This window comes from Falco rusticolus, chromosome 14 (assembly GCF_015220075.1).
Source record: "Falco rusticolus isolate bFalRus1 chromosome 14, bFalRus1.pri, whole genome shotgun sequence".
Classification (NCBI taxonomy): domain Eukaryota; kingdom Metazoa; phylum Chordata; class Aves; order Falconiformes; family Falconidae; genus Falco; species Falco rusticolus.
Genome location: NC_051200.1, coordinates 7,940,460 through 7,956,706, shown reverse-complemented (window position 1 = coordinate 7,956,706; position 16,247 = coordinate 7,940,460). Strand labels below are relative to the sequence as shown.

Sequence of the window (16,247 nt, the reverse complement as noted above, 5' to 3'; positions counted from 1 at the left end):
GTGAGGGCAAATGTCACCGGGTCACAGGATCTACAAGATGATGCTTCTGTGAAAAGAACATAGAACTGAGAAGATACTTCTTTCTCTTAAGGGAGCATGGCTAACGCAAGGACCAGACATGGTGTTCCCTGCAAGCTGCCTCGGATCACCCTGCCACCAGCCAGCATGCTCAAGGCCTGCCGACAGCAGTTTCCCCAGCAGAACCTGAGAAAGTATCTCTCTACTACAGTAATCAGACTATTTTAAACAAAGCCATCCACTAAGCAAAAATTTGTCTAAATAAGCATTTCACTTGATGACTGGAACTCGTATTTTCTTTTGCATATTTTTTTATGACAGCTACTGACACAGAGATAGAAGAGGATGAGTCAGTAGCACATCTGCACAAGCAACGAGTGCTCAAAACCTTCCTAACCCTGCTCAGGACCATTAAAAAAGCTTGGCTTCCAAGAGTGAACCTGACATTGTAGGGAGAACTCCTCACATGTTCTCTGTTGTTACGTGTGTTAGTAAGCTTTTTTTAAAGATAGCAATAATAGTCAGACAAATTGAGAAGGAAAAAAAAAAAACCGAACAACTGCAGAACAGCTCCCATTAGAAGCAAGATTTTCCTTTGCTCAAAAGGAAGCCCCAAAAGCCCTATTCAGAAGTTATTATTCCAAAAAATAGAGGCAGGTTAGCTATGTCTTCTCTCCCCTACCACCCAGGGACAGACAGGCATCTAGATTATCAGCATTCACGCATTAAAAGCTGACTGCTGCTTTCCTATCATCACCTAGTATTTTCAACTGCAAAATTCTCAGCCTACATTGAGGAAGGCTGCATTTGAAACAAAGTCCAGAAAATTTAAAGCAGCAATTCTGCATGCGTACAAAAGTTAACACTAACAGGAACATACTTCCATCTTTCAATTGCAATAAGCAGCACCAGGCAGGAATTAACAATCACCACAAACAGAAAAAGCAAATTTTTTTTCCTTAAGTCAGTGGAAACGTTGTTATTTTAAGACTAGTGCTTAACAGATATATTCCTCCTTCAAAAACTGCGTAAGAGAAGAAGCAAATCCCCTTCAGACTTTAATAGGACATAACAGAATCGAGGAAAGCGTGCGTAGCACGGCAAGGCTGGCAGCTGCAGCCTCGAAGGGGAGGAGATGACTGCAGTGCTCCCTCCAGTGGCACCAGACACGGGCGAGCGGGCTACCTTCCCTTCAAACCCCAGCAAATCGGTGGCCCAACGAAAACTTCGACGACAGCAATCGCTCTTGCTTTCTTCGAGAAACTTCGTAGCAATACAGCAGGTACTTTCAACTGTAAGTAGCATCAGGCAGACTCTACAGACAAGATGAATGATCACGCTTAAGCCTCAGGAATGTGGTCTACATTAACAGAAACAAGTTACTACACCAGGGATGCTCCCAAGCACAAGCCACCGCAGCACGTAAAGAGAAGCATGAAATGAGGTCTCGGATCAGAAATTCGGATTTGAATTTAAATTTGATCTCCACACCAGAGAAACCATTTACAAGATATGAATGTTCTGGAAGGAGGTAAAAAAAATTAAAAAAAAAAAGTTTTCTCTCTGGCAGGACACTGGATACTTAGGAACACACACAAAGGATCTCAGGAAACCAAATGGTAATTATTTCTGGGAAATGTCTGGATCAAGTGGACAGCTCAGGCCAGTAGTAAGAGAGGGCTGAGGACAGCAAGATCAGAGCCAGTGCCATCTTTCCCTGCCAATTTAGTAAGGGAAGTTTATCAATTTGTTTTGCCAGTGTGGAAATTCTGGTCCAGCTTGTGTCCAGATAGCATTTGCCTATCAAATGAGACTTCCTTATCAAAGTGAAACTTGATACACTTGAGAGATAAATGAAGAAATGTTTAAGGAGGAATAGTAAGAGGTCTGTAACATGCAGTGTCTAGCTGTGACCACAAGACCTCACTTGACAGACAGGCAGCTGTTTCCAAGGTGTTAACAACTCATCCATGTACCTGTTACCTCTGTAATGAACTGCTGCATCAGGACCTACTGCGAAAATTCAGAAGTTCAAAGCAGACACACCACCTCACTGAGATCCTGTGATTCAGAAATCATAAGCATCAACTTCCCTGCGGCTGCCAGGTGCTACCCAGGGACCAGTAAGCCCTTACCATAAGTGACCACCACAACAGGTCACGGTCCTTGGCAATATTTCAATTTGTTTTGCTACAAAACACCCTGTACTGTCACTCATGTTGGGGTGAAAAAAGACAAAAAACACAAGCAGGTTGCTGAAGAGAAGGCAAGGCACCACAAGAGCAATAGCTTCTGTAGCCTCCCAGTTGCAGACTCCACAACAGTTAGAAGGTCTCTTGATAGTTTACCAAGACTTGCTGTGATACGCAGTGTTTCTGCCCTCATCTGTCCCTCTCCATCCTTCAATATCTACAGAAACATGCTGGAATGGTAACATTTGGTCAATTTTAACTTCTCTAAGCGTCTGAGAGAATCAGCTTCCACATTTGATGAGCCTTAGCTGGGATGAACAAGGCTGTTGAGATCCCCGAGATGCTGCAGACTTTCTGAACACTGAGGAAAACATCTTTATCCCAGTTATTCCTTTCTCAAGGTTTTCAGGATTTTTCCACTGGATTCAAGGAATTTTTGTAATAGCACACTTGACACTTCAGTATTGCAGAAGGCAAATTTGGTTCAGGGACAACACAGAATATATAGGCTGGCAAGTGTCCTCACTGTAGCCTGCTCAACACTGGTGACTGCAAAGCCATGGCCACTGCCACGTCCTTGCTGGTGCTGCATGTGTTGCGTGTGCATCACTGCAGCTTCTGGCATCCCCAAGCATACCTGCTTCTGCTGTAGTGAATGAAATCTGGATTTACAACAGTGGCACACAGGTGTCTGCATCATGAGCTGTAAGAGCATGGTGGGTTGTCAGTCTATAAGTCCTATCAGGGATTTTAAAAATCACAGGACAGGCGGTGGTTTGATGGCTATGGGTACCGAGGCTGATAGCAGAAGATTCAGAGTTACTGCTGGCAACGAAAGTGCTTAGACTTCCCATGCCCACACCTACATAGCATATATATTAAAAAAATCCTCTGGCACAGAAATCAAAACTAAGGACAGACAGCTTTCAGTACAAGATCTTGGGTTATACCATTCACAACAAGTAGTCATTTTCCTATGAAGCAATTCTGATCAGATTTTGTGGATAACAAACCACACTATTTAAGGAGGGACTGGTTTGCTTTCTGTCACAAAGAACACTTAACATGTGTGACTTTATCTGTACTTTCTGCCTGAACAGTGAGTATACAAGCCCTCTATGTAAATCCCCCTGCTCTGAAGAAGATACCACATAGTTTTGTCAGGATATCTTTGCTACGTCATCAATTTTAATTCCAACCTGTATTTCAATATGCACATAACTATTTTCAAATACAATGAAAACTTGAAATCAACAGCATCAGTCACCAGCATCGCATCTTTCAGTAAATCCTTCACAACCTCAGAAAAATCTCTATAAACATCGTGTAGATACAGAATGTACAGAGGACAGTTTTCTATACAAAAGTGCATTTTAGCAATACAATTAGCAGAGAATCTGGGGAAAAAAAAAACCTCAATTTAAGCAGTACCATATACTCTAATTTATGCCCCCATCTCTCCCCCCCAAAAAAGAAAAAAAAATCATCACAAAGTCCCACTTTCCCCTTGCTTTGGTTATGAACTATATTCAAGGCTTCAATATTACAATTTTTTTTAAATGGAAGAATTTATTTGTTATCTGGAAATGTTTTAAATTTATCCAGATGAGAAAGAATGCAAGTATATTTAATCAGACTTAATAGTCAAAATAGACAAGCTTTGACTATTACTAGGATTTGCCCTTGGTAGATAAACGATCTTTGTAATCCTTAAATGGAAAATTGCATGTTGACTTGTCTTTTCTATGCCAAGAACTGCAAGATCAGTAAGCTAAGGAACATTAAAGCAATACATCTAACAACATTTGCCAAGAAAATCTGGCTTATAAGAATGAACTTCAAGAGCCCTCAAAACAGTCCAGTTTATTAATATTTATAGACTAATGCATCAAATGATTTCAAAGCTGAAAGTGTCAGGAGAAAAGAAATGGCTTCAGGCCATTCAGTGTAGATGAACAGTAAATATTGCCATTTTTATATTTTTCCATATTGTATATGCACCGTGATGTAAATGCATGTGATAAAGTTCAAGCAGGTTGGTTGGTTTGTTTTTTTCCCAGAGAATGATCTTCACAGGTTTCAAACCACAATATGAGAACCAAAAGTTAAGCCGAGGAAAGTCTTGCAAAGACTTTCTTGCTCCTCTTTATAAGCACCCCATACTGAGAATACTATAACAATCTTTTAATCTGTTTCCCAGATAAAGAAAAATAGATATTATCTGAACAGAGACAAAGGATGACATTAGATACACACACAAAAATTAGGTTTGTAGGCAGCTAGCTTTTTTCCTCATAGGTAAAATCATTCTAGAAAAGAATGTTCTCTATTGTTTACAGTCCTACTGCAATCAGACTTTCAGTGCTCCTTCTAAGCCTTTTTAGAGAAAAAGTTACCATGGAAGCAAACCGCTAATGTTATGGAGTGTAAATTGATTACATTCATATTACAGCGGGTACAAAGCACCTAGATATACAGCTTCAGTACCATGGAGACATACAGCTATGAGCTTTTTCCTGTTCGTCTCTCTTTTGCTTTTAATCTTGACAATTCTTATCTATAAATAAAAAGCAGAGATTTGAATCTTTTTTGAAAAAGTGCTAATAAGAATGCATGATTTTAGCAGTCTGTTACTCTTCTTTACCCATCTGAACCCAATAACCTGTAGATAACTTCCTGTAAAAAAAAAAAAAAAAAAAAAGCAGCAGCCACAATGGCCAACACTCTCATCAGCAAGACCACGTTTAACTAAAATTCCAACTGTTGGACTAATGCCCCGGGTATCCAATACAAATTCATAGAATCCTAGAATTGTTTAGGTTGGAAAAGACCTTAAGATCATCAAGTCCAACTGTAAACTGAACACTGCCAAGTCCACCACTAAACCGTGTCCCTAAGCACCATGTTTATGCTTCTTTTGAATACCTCCAGGGATGGAGATTCAACCACTTCCCTGGGTAAGCATACAGCACATCGCAGGGAAAGACAAGAATCAGACAAAAACACCTCCCCCCTCCACAAAATGAGCATGGCACTAGAACCAAGAAGGATGAGAAAAGGGGAAAAAAACCCAGACACGTGGAAGTATGTGAGAACTCCTGAATCCCACAGCTACTTCAGGCCAGATTCTCTGAGGTGCCAAGCATTTGGCAAAGAGAACATTCAGGTAAGCAAGGTATTATTCTGCATTCTTAGCAGAATATTTGGAGTTTTGTATTCTTAGGTTATAAGCATCTGGGACTATGAGATTACAGAACTATAAATTATTACCATGCAGCCCCTGGAAACCCACTCTTTATTGTTTTAACTGTCACACAAGTGACTGAAGTACCCAGCTGGAGACAACATACCACAATCAGCTACTGTGGCACTCAGGACTTTTTGATCCAACATCACAGACGAGGAACTGGACCCATTTAATCGCTTGGATTAATTTATACTCACATGCTTACCACTAAAATCAAGATGGAAATACTATCCTCCTTCATTTCATGATCTCTGGCAGCTAGTAGACAGGTGACCAAAAAGAACTGTACCTCATCAAAATGAGGGGGTCTTCTCTCAACAAATCCTAAAGGATTTTAAACTCTGAAGAGCTGCTGAAACAGAATAAAGTGACACACTTTCATGCTCCACCACTCTGAGATATTGCATCTTTCTTACATTTCATTTCAGTCTCAATTCTCTACAGCACTAAGTGTGCATTTTTCTTCAGAAAAAAAAAAATCACATTTCAAAGTCACTGCAGAAAATAAAGGTTGTACTGAACTGTGAAGTGTACATACAGTGAGATGTTTCATGATGAATTCATCCATTACAGCCATGGTAAGCTGCAAGAGCTCAACAACTGCACCCTGAAATTAGCCGTATTGACAGCAATTCATTTTTTTCTTCCATCCAAGATATTTAAAAGAAGCTCCACATTTAAGTCAATCTAAATTCTCAGTAACTTGTATGCTATTAAGAAGGTTTTGGTACTTTTTCTACAGGAGGGAGGGAGGTTTCAAGCAGCTATAGTGCAGTACAGGCAAATACGGACAGGTAATGGTCACTGCTGGTTAGTGGCCAAATAACTGACCATAAAGGATAACTAACATTTGAGTTCAAAATGAGTTTTAAGTGGCTTTTAATCAGCCAATGGCCAAGTCTGGGTACCTGCTGTCTAGAAGCAGCAAGAGTGACTAAGTTCACACATACTAGTTTGACTACAGACCTTTTATTTCTAATCAAAGCCCTTTCAGAGGCCATTGTTCAGATATTTTACAGGTCAGTTTATTTTGAGGCTACAAGGAATGCCACTTCTGAATGAAAAATACGTCAGCTGTCAGGGCTAATAAGTCTGTGCAGGACATGCAAAATGAAAATGAGTAGTTCTATATAAAGCTGACCATGCAATTCTGCAGGATTGGGCTATATTCTGCAATTACAGGCACCTACGGGCTCCTTAATTCACAAGTGCAAAACAAAAGTAATGAAGCACCAAGGCAATGAAAAATTAGTTCCTAAACTCAGAACTAGAAAATAATTTTATAACCTTTTAAGTTTCACATTGAAATTGAGAAGTATTATTTTTATCTCAGCTGTGGGGGGAAGGAGTTCTGTAACAAGTACTTCCAAGATAAAGACAAAGGTCACCTTACAGATTGTCAGAATTAGGAAACAGGTTAAAACTACTTTTATCTCCCTACTCGAAAGCCACAATTTTACCTCGTTTTCTTAGCAAGAGAAATTTCAAAAGCAGATAGACAACAAAAGGACAATTCTGAAACATGTAATGGTGTAACAACCCACAAAGAAGACACATCCTCAACTAAACATACAATTAAAAAGCACAGCTGCATTAATTAAGTTCTCCTGCCAACCACATGAATCTATTTAGATATGCTTCTGGGGAAAAAAAAAAAAAAAAAAAAAGTTGTGTGCCGCTTGTTTGCACTTCTCTTTCCAGTAGCATTTTTAACTATTATTAAGTAGTGTCCTAGACAACTGAATTGCAGATTAGTGTTTTTATTTGAATCTTTTCATAGTAATACTAGGGATGTACTGATCAACCATTAGTAACAACCATACTATAAGATATTGAGCAGCAAAATTAACTTTCCAAAGACTAAGCTTGCAAATCGTTTTTTTTGAATTCTAATTGCTCCCTAAAGAACTACGTTATTAGGCATTATCTGTGTTACAGATTCCCTGCATCAGAAGCCCTGCCTCTTGTTTTCTGTGCAGTCTCGGTTAAATTGCAACTTCTAGAAAAAGGATTTACCACAGTACTTCGATTTTGTATTGATCCAAGAGCAAGACTGAAGAAACCCCTATGAACTAAAGAGTTTTTCCTCATGCTGAACAATCTTCCTAATAATGGGAAAGGGAAGACAGAACAAGCCAAGTGTAATATTAACTTCAAGTTGGAAAAAATAAAAAGCTGAAGGCATAGTGATGCATGCTTAGTGTCATTCAAAAGCAGCCCAGATTTATGTCTTCCACATAAGTTAGCGTGTTAGCCAAGTTCAACTTTCCTTAAAATTGTATCTATTCAGCAGCTTTTCAGATGATAGTTAAGTTTCTGAAGTCTTTGTTGCAAAATTAGTCTCAAAAAGCTCAAGTTACTCAATACTTAGACCTTCTTAGCAAAACTACACTTGAGAAAAGATCTGGTTTATATTGTTAACACTAATCAAAATTTGGTCAAGAAATAGATGTAAACAATAAGGATAATACATTTAAGGCTTAGAAAGAACACTGATAAATTCACCCCTGTCACATTAAAACATCCACATCTCCTTCATGGTCCTCCTCAGTCACTTTTAAAGAGAGCACTTCTTCATTAAGAAATAATCCACTCAGTCTCTCCTTACGGGCTTGTCTTTGTTCTTTCAGCTGTCTCTTGCGTAAGGCCTTTTGCTGTAGCTTCCGTTGCTTGGAACGCTTCTGTCAAAATATAGAAGACAAAAAAAATAAGATTTTTTTTCTGTAGATTAGAAACCACCTTTAAAGAGGGCAAATATAAGTTAACTCTAACATAATGTCTGCTCTGAAAAATAACTAAAATGAATACTCAAGAGGTGGTGTAAACATTTATCCGAAATCGTACCCAATAGGAAAATATCGAGACCATTTACCACAAGGGAGTTATGAGGCACAACATCACCCTGTGATGTTGCATAGCTGAGTCTTTGATCAGAAAAGTCTTTATTGTCAGGGAAATGTTACAGTCTTACAGCCACCACCTGAGATGCTGAAAAGCAAGCAGGAACTGCTCCTCTCACCCACAAATGAATCTGAAATTATGGCAACAGGACAAGTGCCACAGTACTACTTTAACTGCAACGTGCTTCGGTAGGTCAGCCCTCACTATGTAATCTCATGAGACACATTGGAAGAATGAACTGAAGAAGATTCAAAAAGCCTGATGAAACTTCTAGCTGGGGAAAAAACCCAACACAACAAAAAAACCAAAAAACCCACAACCAAAGCAGTCTTTACTAGCCAGAAATTATACCTAGATTAGGTTGATCAATCTTGAGTAATTTTTTTTTTTTAAACTATGAACTAAGTAAAGATGCATAAGCCTATATTCAACCCCCACTCATATTATTCTAAACAAAAGTAATGAGAAGACCTACTACATACAAACATCAAGCTTTCACTTAGAAGTGATGGGAAGAGCAAAAGTTTAAATTCCTTATGGTCACATCAGAGGAAAGAGTCAGCATTAATTTAGCTAGAGAACTTCAGCAGATCCTCGGTGACTAACCATGCTCCTTCAGTACAAATAACCCAGTTACAACCACATACAAAACCTTAACGAGTCAGACAGTTTAATACATATGTACATAGTTAGAAACTTTACTTTTGAATCCCGGATTCTGTCTGCAGCACTTGTGGACAAATTACTATCACTGTGCGCTCGACTCATGTTGGCGCTTGAGTTTGAAGCGGAGTTAGCGACACTAGAGCCACTGCTGCTCGCTGAGCTGACCATGCTGGCACTGCTGCTGCTGGCACTGGCACCGCTCACACCACTGGTACTTGCACAACTGTAGTTACTCCTCTTCCAGCTTTCCCTTGCAGATCGTTGACGAGGTCCATGCTCCTTGATGTAGTTTCTCACCTTTAGAACAGAGGCATCAGAATTACTACAGCCTGATAAATACCGCACTGAGATACTGACAAAAAACAGAATATGGCTACTAATAATGATCAAGTCACTGGACCAGTTCAGTTAGCCTTTTAAAGCATTTTGCTGTGGGTGCTTAAACCCCAAGCCATCTGGCAGTCATCAAGAGATCTTAACTAAGTTAATACTAATTTCATTATGGAAGGAAGAGAACCAAGTAACAAGGTTTCGGGTTTCTTCCCCTCTCCTGCCCACCAAGTCTTCTAATACACAACAGTAAGTTGTAACACTAAACAGGAATATCAGTGAAGTTCAACTGAACTAAGTTGTTTAACTAGTGTGTCAACCCCCTTTATTTTGCTAGGTATAGTCAAACAAAAGTGGGCGTAAGGAAAGCAGTACTTTTCTACTTTAAGATGATACTCATAAAATGTTTGAAATATGCAACAGGCCAAGCCCACAAGAGCAGTCGATGTTTTCCATTGTCAATCTTTATCATAATCACAGACTAACACTGAGGAGTTCAGCTTGTTTGGACACTGCATCTTTTCCCAACAACACATCAAAATAGTACAAAGACTAAGATGACAGTAGTATCTACCTACCACACGATTCAGGTACCCTTCTTTGTTGTAATTTGCATTTTGTAACACTTTTAAAACACTTTTTTCTATATCCCTTTTTACATTAAATTTATGGTCTACCCCAACAAATTCCAGCCCTTTGGATTTTTCAATGCTAGTCTATCATCAGTGAGCAAACGGAAACCCTCCACCAGTTGACAGTCATGAAGTGGAATATGCTTTGTCATAAGCAGTACTGGGCCCATGGCATAACTCATTACACACACACCAGCTTAGGCTTAACATATCGGGAGAATATATAATTCACAGTCTTTCATATAAAGGTTTAATACATATAATATGCTTTTGAACTCTATTTTCCCTCATTGACAATATTGTGCTCTATTGTATCTTCCTATGATTACATATAAAAATTCATCACAACTCTGTAAGAGATTTTGCAAGACTTATCAGATACTGAAACCCTGAAGTCAAATGTACAAACCTTAACTCACCTGTTTCAGTTTTTCATCTGTGAGACAGTTCAATTCAATAATGAATTCACTATCCGTAGGTGAGATCTGAGCAGTAGGATCAATAATTTTAATAATATCAAGTTGCTCTCGAAGGCCCATCTCTGTACTGACTTTGCGACTCAAATACTCAATATATTCAACCTAGGACGCAAAGAAAGGCAAGTCATTTGAAGGTATTATTGATTCTAAATGAGTGACAGAAACAAGAAAGGACCAACAGAATAAAATGCACTGAAACACATTTCCTACAATTCTAGCCTCATTGAGTATCATCAAAAACTCAGGGTGAAAAAACCAAGTACACATTAAACTGCCTACTACAGATGCAAAAGACAAGAAGATTTAGTTTCAAGAATCCAGTAATACTGCACAGGTCTACACTTACACCTACAGCAATCAGTATGTCTCTTAAGATGTGGCACTAATGGAAAGTTCTTCTGTGTAACAGTTCTCACATAGGGAAAAAAGTCCATTTCACCTGTTCATCATTTGTCATTGCACTCCATGGAAGTTCATCAAGATTCCTATGCTTGTTTTTCTTTTTTGGAAGCAGACAAGGAGAGCTCGGAATACTAGGTATAACATCAGAAAGTACATCACTCCCACTTGTAATGTCGCTGCCAGGCAACTTGTAATAAGCAAGAGAAAGAACAAAGCCTTAGAATACAGTAGGCAGATTTAAAACCACTTTAACACTATTAACAATTCAAAACATACTGTCAAATCAGCAAAGCATCGCTCATCTACGGACTCTAACAAGTTCTTAATAATTACTCATAACTCTGGCAGTACCCCTTCGAATCTTCCAATAAACAGCAAGTGCAAACTCAATTCACACCATTCTCTATTATCAATCACCTTTTTAAAAATCTGCATTTAAGAAAACAGCCGAATGATGGGGCATTTCAACTGTTTCCCTTCTCCGTCAGTGTAAATCGTCCATTACAATCCAAACCTCCCATTTTAAAGCATAAGCCTAGTTTAAGGAAGATCATTTCAAAGTAGCTTTGTAATTTATACCACACCCCATAATCACACAAGACAATTCAATTAAAATCACCGTCATTCTCCTGGAGGCAACTGCAGAACTTTAGTTAGCTTCATTTATACAACTGACATGTAATTTCTGAATGCAATTCCAGTTAAAGTGTGACAGCTGGATTACTCATGCTCAGATTTTGCCAGGTAACACCATAAAGAGCTACAAAAAAGACTTTATAAAATTCTACAAGTCCAATCAAGTATGTCTCTTAAGAAATGCTTGTTTAAAAAAACCTAGCTCCTAATCAAACGTGCTGTCAGCTAAGACATGGAAGATTGCTTCTTTTCAAAACAATCGCCGAGTTTATCAGGCAATTAAGATTTCACAACTCAATGAAGCTCTACATCTTTGTGATCCCATGAACGCTGTTCCTACAGGCTGCATTATACAAATGCACTTGTAACTTCTGTGATACAATACACAGAAAGACTAGCAGTTAGACTAGAACAGTAAGAAATTCAGAGCTAATCTCAGTCCACGTTATCTTAAATTGATTTGCATCTTCTGGAACAGGATTAGCACTTTTTCTTGGAATGAGTGTTTTCAGTCCTTATACTGCACTTAAAAGACTCTACAGGCTTTGACTAAGCTGTATGAAAAAATTTAAAATTATTCCTCAGTATATTCTGAAGCACCACATTTCCTACTTCAAAGTTATGTATACATTTCACAGCTGATTTAAGTCTATAATACATAAAAAGATTTGCACATCACAACTGAAATCTGCTGAACAAAGACTACCACCATAAATTAGAGATAGATGGCCAGGACTGCATCCAGTAAAGACTAGGAGAAAGGAGGATGCAATTCACCATCACACTTTTCCCATCCTGGTGAGACAAAGTGAGCTCTGTACTCTTACTGGCAGAGAAAAAAAAAAGACGGAAAAAGGCGATGGTAAGAGCTTCTACATTTTACCTAGGTGCCAGGTGCATTCCAAAGGATTTAATCAGACCAAATCACTGGAAGCAGACATCTATAACCAGATTTCACTAGCAGAGCAGATCCTCAGAACAAAGGATCTAAGTTCATGGCTACAAGACACACGTCGATCACTAAAAATCAAACTACCACAATATGTAAGCATTCCTCTTTGAGAAGCTGATCTTCTGTCTCCCCTCCAGATTAAAAATGCTGGAATAAAGTGGAACAAAACATCATCTTTGTTGCTGAAGATTCAGTATCTGCTCTTACATTCAGTAGTTACCAAGAAACAAATGCTGAGGACTTTTCAACTGAAGTTAAACCCAGCACTTCATAATCTACACAAAATATTACATTTACAGTGGAACTAGTTTACCTGCCATTCAAACTCACTGTCTGACCAATCCCAGTATGTGCTGATAGAAGATGACACATCACTGCAGACACTGCCCTCAGGGAATAAATCAAAAGATGTGAACTCCTGGTCATCCAGTAAAGAGTAACAGTCATCTTGATCACCAACTGAAACCGATGAGAACAACTCCTCACTGCATTCCGAGCTGGCTACGCTGGTTCCACAAGATGTCAAGTTCCACCTGCAAAACAGGACAGAACAAATAGAAAGCAGCAAACATATTGGCATCATGTGTCCTGAAAAATTATTTTAAGACTCACAAGCAAGGCTGAGATAGTTTTGTCAGTAATGTTATACATTGATTTTATTGACGTTATAAATATGTGAATTTAAATTTTAAAGTATTTGTAAAGATCCATAAACAACACCAACGATAATTCAGTATTAAAAACAGCAAGGCAAAAATCCATATATTGTTAGTATAATTATACCTTTACCTTAATATATTAACAATTTCCACCCTAGAGCCGTGATTCCTGTAGTGTGTAAACAGTCTCCTTTTTTTGGTTGGTTGGTTGTTTTTTTAAATACACTGAGCTAAAAATACAATTTCCCCTACGTTGGGATACTTCAACTTCCACATAAATTGGAATATGCAAAACTAAGTAGTAAATCCATTGGACTTCAGGACAAATAGGAGTCAAAAAGAAATTCTAGGTTGACAATCCAACACAACACTAAGGCTTAATACGGAAATGCATTATGGATATTCGCAAGGCTCCATTATTCACTATTTTCAACACTGAATGCCAAAAATATTGGACATGCTGTTGGAATGAGACAGTGCAAGACTGGAAAATGATCTGTGTGAAAATTCTACCACGCCAAAGCTAACCCCCCCCCCCCCCCAATTTAATTTAAAAAGCTAGTTATGTTGCTAAAGAAAGCAACTGAGGACTCAAACTTCACAGAACAGGTTTTTTATTCTCATTAGAGGAATCCAGAATTTATTTAACAAGCTCATGAAATTGGTCTCCATATGTGGATTTATTTCACATATTGGTGGAAAGTAGGTCGAGACAACTATGAGTCAGCACAGCACTGCAATACGGCCAAAACAATTTGAAAAGGGTTTCTAAAATGCACCAACACAAACCCACGCGATTAACTGCTGTTCCATCAGCCTATCCACTTCAGCCTGGCTCACTGGAAGAACATTTCTCTATCCAACTGCAAAAGCTGAGCAACGCCATTGCCCAGAAGGTACTCACCATCATTATTTAAGCTGCATACCAGGTTGGCTAAATACGTTGTGATTGACTCACTCCCTACATCTATTTGGCCAGCAGTGAATTTATCCAATGTCAAAGGCATTTCAAAAACTCTTCCTTTAGCAGATTCAAGAGACCTTACCCTCCCTCCCTTTCTGCTTCACTCACACACGTGCAATGTTTCACTAGTACAGACTTTTGTGGGCAGGGCAATCGATCGGCATCAGTTGAATATGAATGTGGTGACACAGCCTGTTTTGAACACTACTTCAGTTTCTGTACTCATTAAATATCAATGAAAGGAAAGACAAGAGTGGATAATTTCCAGACCCATCAAAACACAGGAGGCGGCACAGTGGCTCTGCCACCAACCAACTACACACAGATGCTCCAGGTATGCAGCATCACTGCATGTACAGCAGTCAGCCCTCACCTTCTCATGCCTAAGGGGGAACCGCTGTGCTTGCTAGGGTGAACTGGATTAACAAGTGAGAACTACATTAAAATTACTTGTAACTTAAAAAAATTAGGAAGCCTTATGCAAACACCACATATTGAGCCATGCATCTGCAACAGCTTAGTGCAGGAGAGCACATGTCCTTGCCCACAGAAGTGATATACCCACTCAAGATGCCTGGGTTACAAACCTGAGTTTGTAAAATGAGTGAGCCTGAATAACACTCTCAGTAAGTGAAAGGCAATCAAAAGAGAAACTTACAAAATGGATTAAATGCAAATCTGGCAAATATCACACATTTATCTTAGAGATATGCTAGGAAATACATCTTACTGCTGATGTCACAATTGGGTCTTACGATATAAGAGCTAGATCATGAAAGTGTATCACGTTGGATCGAGGCTCTTAAGACTGAATCATTTAAGAATCTGTAACTACGAGCTTGACGTTGTGAATGGCACTTTTTAAAGTGTAATTTCCATGATTTCATACAAATTCAACTGAAAGATTGCCTTATTATTCACTCTTCGTAACGGTGTAGTAGAAACACTTAATAACCAGTAAGAGTATCTTGCAGCTCAGCAACAGGGACTAAAACTATCCCACATGAATGTTCAAGACTGAAATCTCACAAGCTGTTAGCAGGGGGAAAAAAAAAGCTATTACTATATTCAAATTTAATACCACACATACACAGCAGCAGAATTAAGTTCTACAGCAAGCAGGACTGTGGTTTTGATTTTGTAAGTACAACTGGAAGTTTCTTTACAGAGCTGCATTTGCATTTTTAGAATCGACGTTTTCTACAGATTAAAGGCAGGATAATTTGCCCATAATTAGTAGCGTAGGATGGGAATGCTTCTGCCGGAATCGGTGCAGCCACCAGGCCGCCTGACTTACCCTGAAGCTCCGCAGGTTCGCTTGGTGCCCGTGCAAGGCCTGCTTTTAATTGCTGCACACACACCACCCTAGCTGCCCATCCTACAGCGCCCCAAACCTCCGTCTGAAGACATTGGGAAGGGAATAAACACATCTTCAAGGCCGCACCGAGCTCACCCTGAGAGCCGCAATGCTATTAACCGAAACCCGGCCAAACCCTCACAGGGCCCTGCCAGAGGCCGCACACCCCGGCGGGGCCCAGCCGGCCGGCTGCCTGCCGCCGCCGGGGCTCGCCACAGCCGGGCCCGCACCGGGCCGGGGAGCGGGGGCGAGGCAGGGCCCTCCTGCACGGGCAGCGCCGGCCCCGCCGCCCCAGCCCCGGGCCGCCCGCCCGCCCCAGCCCCCCCCCGTGGCATCACCGCGGCCCGGCCGCCCCCAGCCGCCTCCGTGCGCCGTGCGGGCAGCGGCCGGAGCCCCGCGGCGCGGCGGGCGGACCTGTTGGAGTGGAAGCGGTGCAGCGGGTCGGTGCGGTGGCAGGACGAGAGCTGGCAGCCGAAGTCGCTGACGTCCAGGCAGCCCTCCTCGCTCAGGCTCAAGCTGCCGCCCCGCGGCGGGTGCTGGTGCGAGAGCAGCGGGCACGGCTCCTCGGGGGCCAGGAACTTCTCGTACGGCTCCTCGGTCATGGCGGCGGGAAGGGCTGCGGCGCGGCGGGGAGGAGGCGGCCGCTTCACGCACGCAGCAGCCGAGCCGCCGCCGCCATGAGCCACCGGTCCCGGGATGCGCCTCAGTGTCGCGGCCGGCGCGACGGGCTTCTTCCGGCGCCGGCCCTGCGCGCCGCGCCGCCACAGCGCCCCCTGCCGCGGCGGAGGGCGGCCCACGCCTACACCGCCCCC

The 16,247-nt window shown here is 40.8% G+C and overlaps 1 protein-coding gene across 1 annotated transcript; it reads right to left on the bottom strand.

The window, feature by feature from the left end:
* Window positions 1-3,376: 3,376 nt before the first annotated feature.
* Window positions 3,377-16,155, bottom strand: FAM199X (family with sequence similarity 199, X-linked). The gene is made up of 6 exons (XM_037408248.1): window positions 15,850-16,155; window positions 12,769-12,988; window positions 10,905-11,054; window positions 10,406-10,567; window positions 9,061-9,321; window positions 3,377-8,138 (listed from the first exon to the last, which is right to left on the bottom strand). Exons 1-6 carry the CDS (start codon window positions 16,035-16,037, stop codon window positions 7,968-7,970), a joined length of 1,152 nt encoding a protein of 383 aa, XP_037264145.1. The 5' UTR covers window positions 16,038-16,155; the 3' UTR covers window positions 3,377-7,967.
* Window positions 16,156-16,247: the final 92 nt, after the last annotated feature.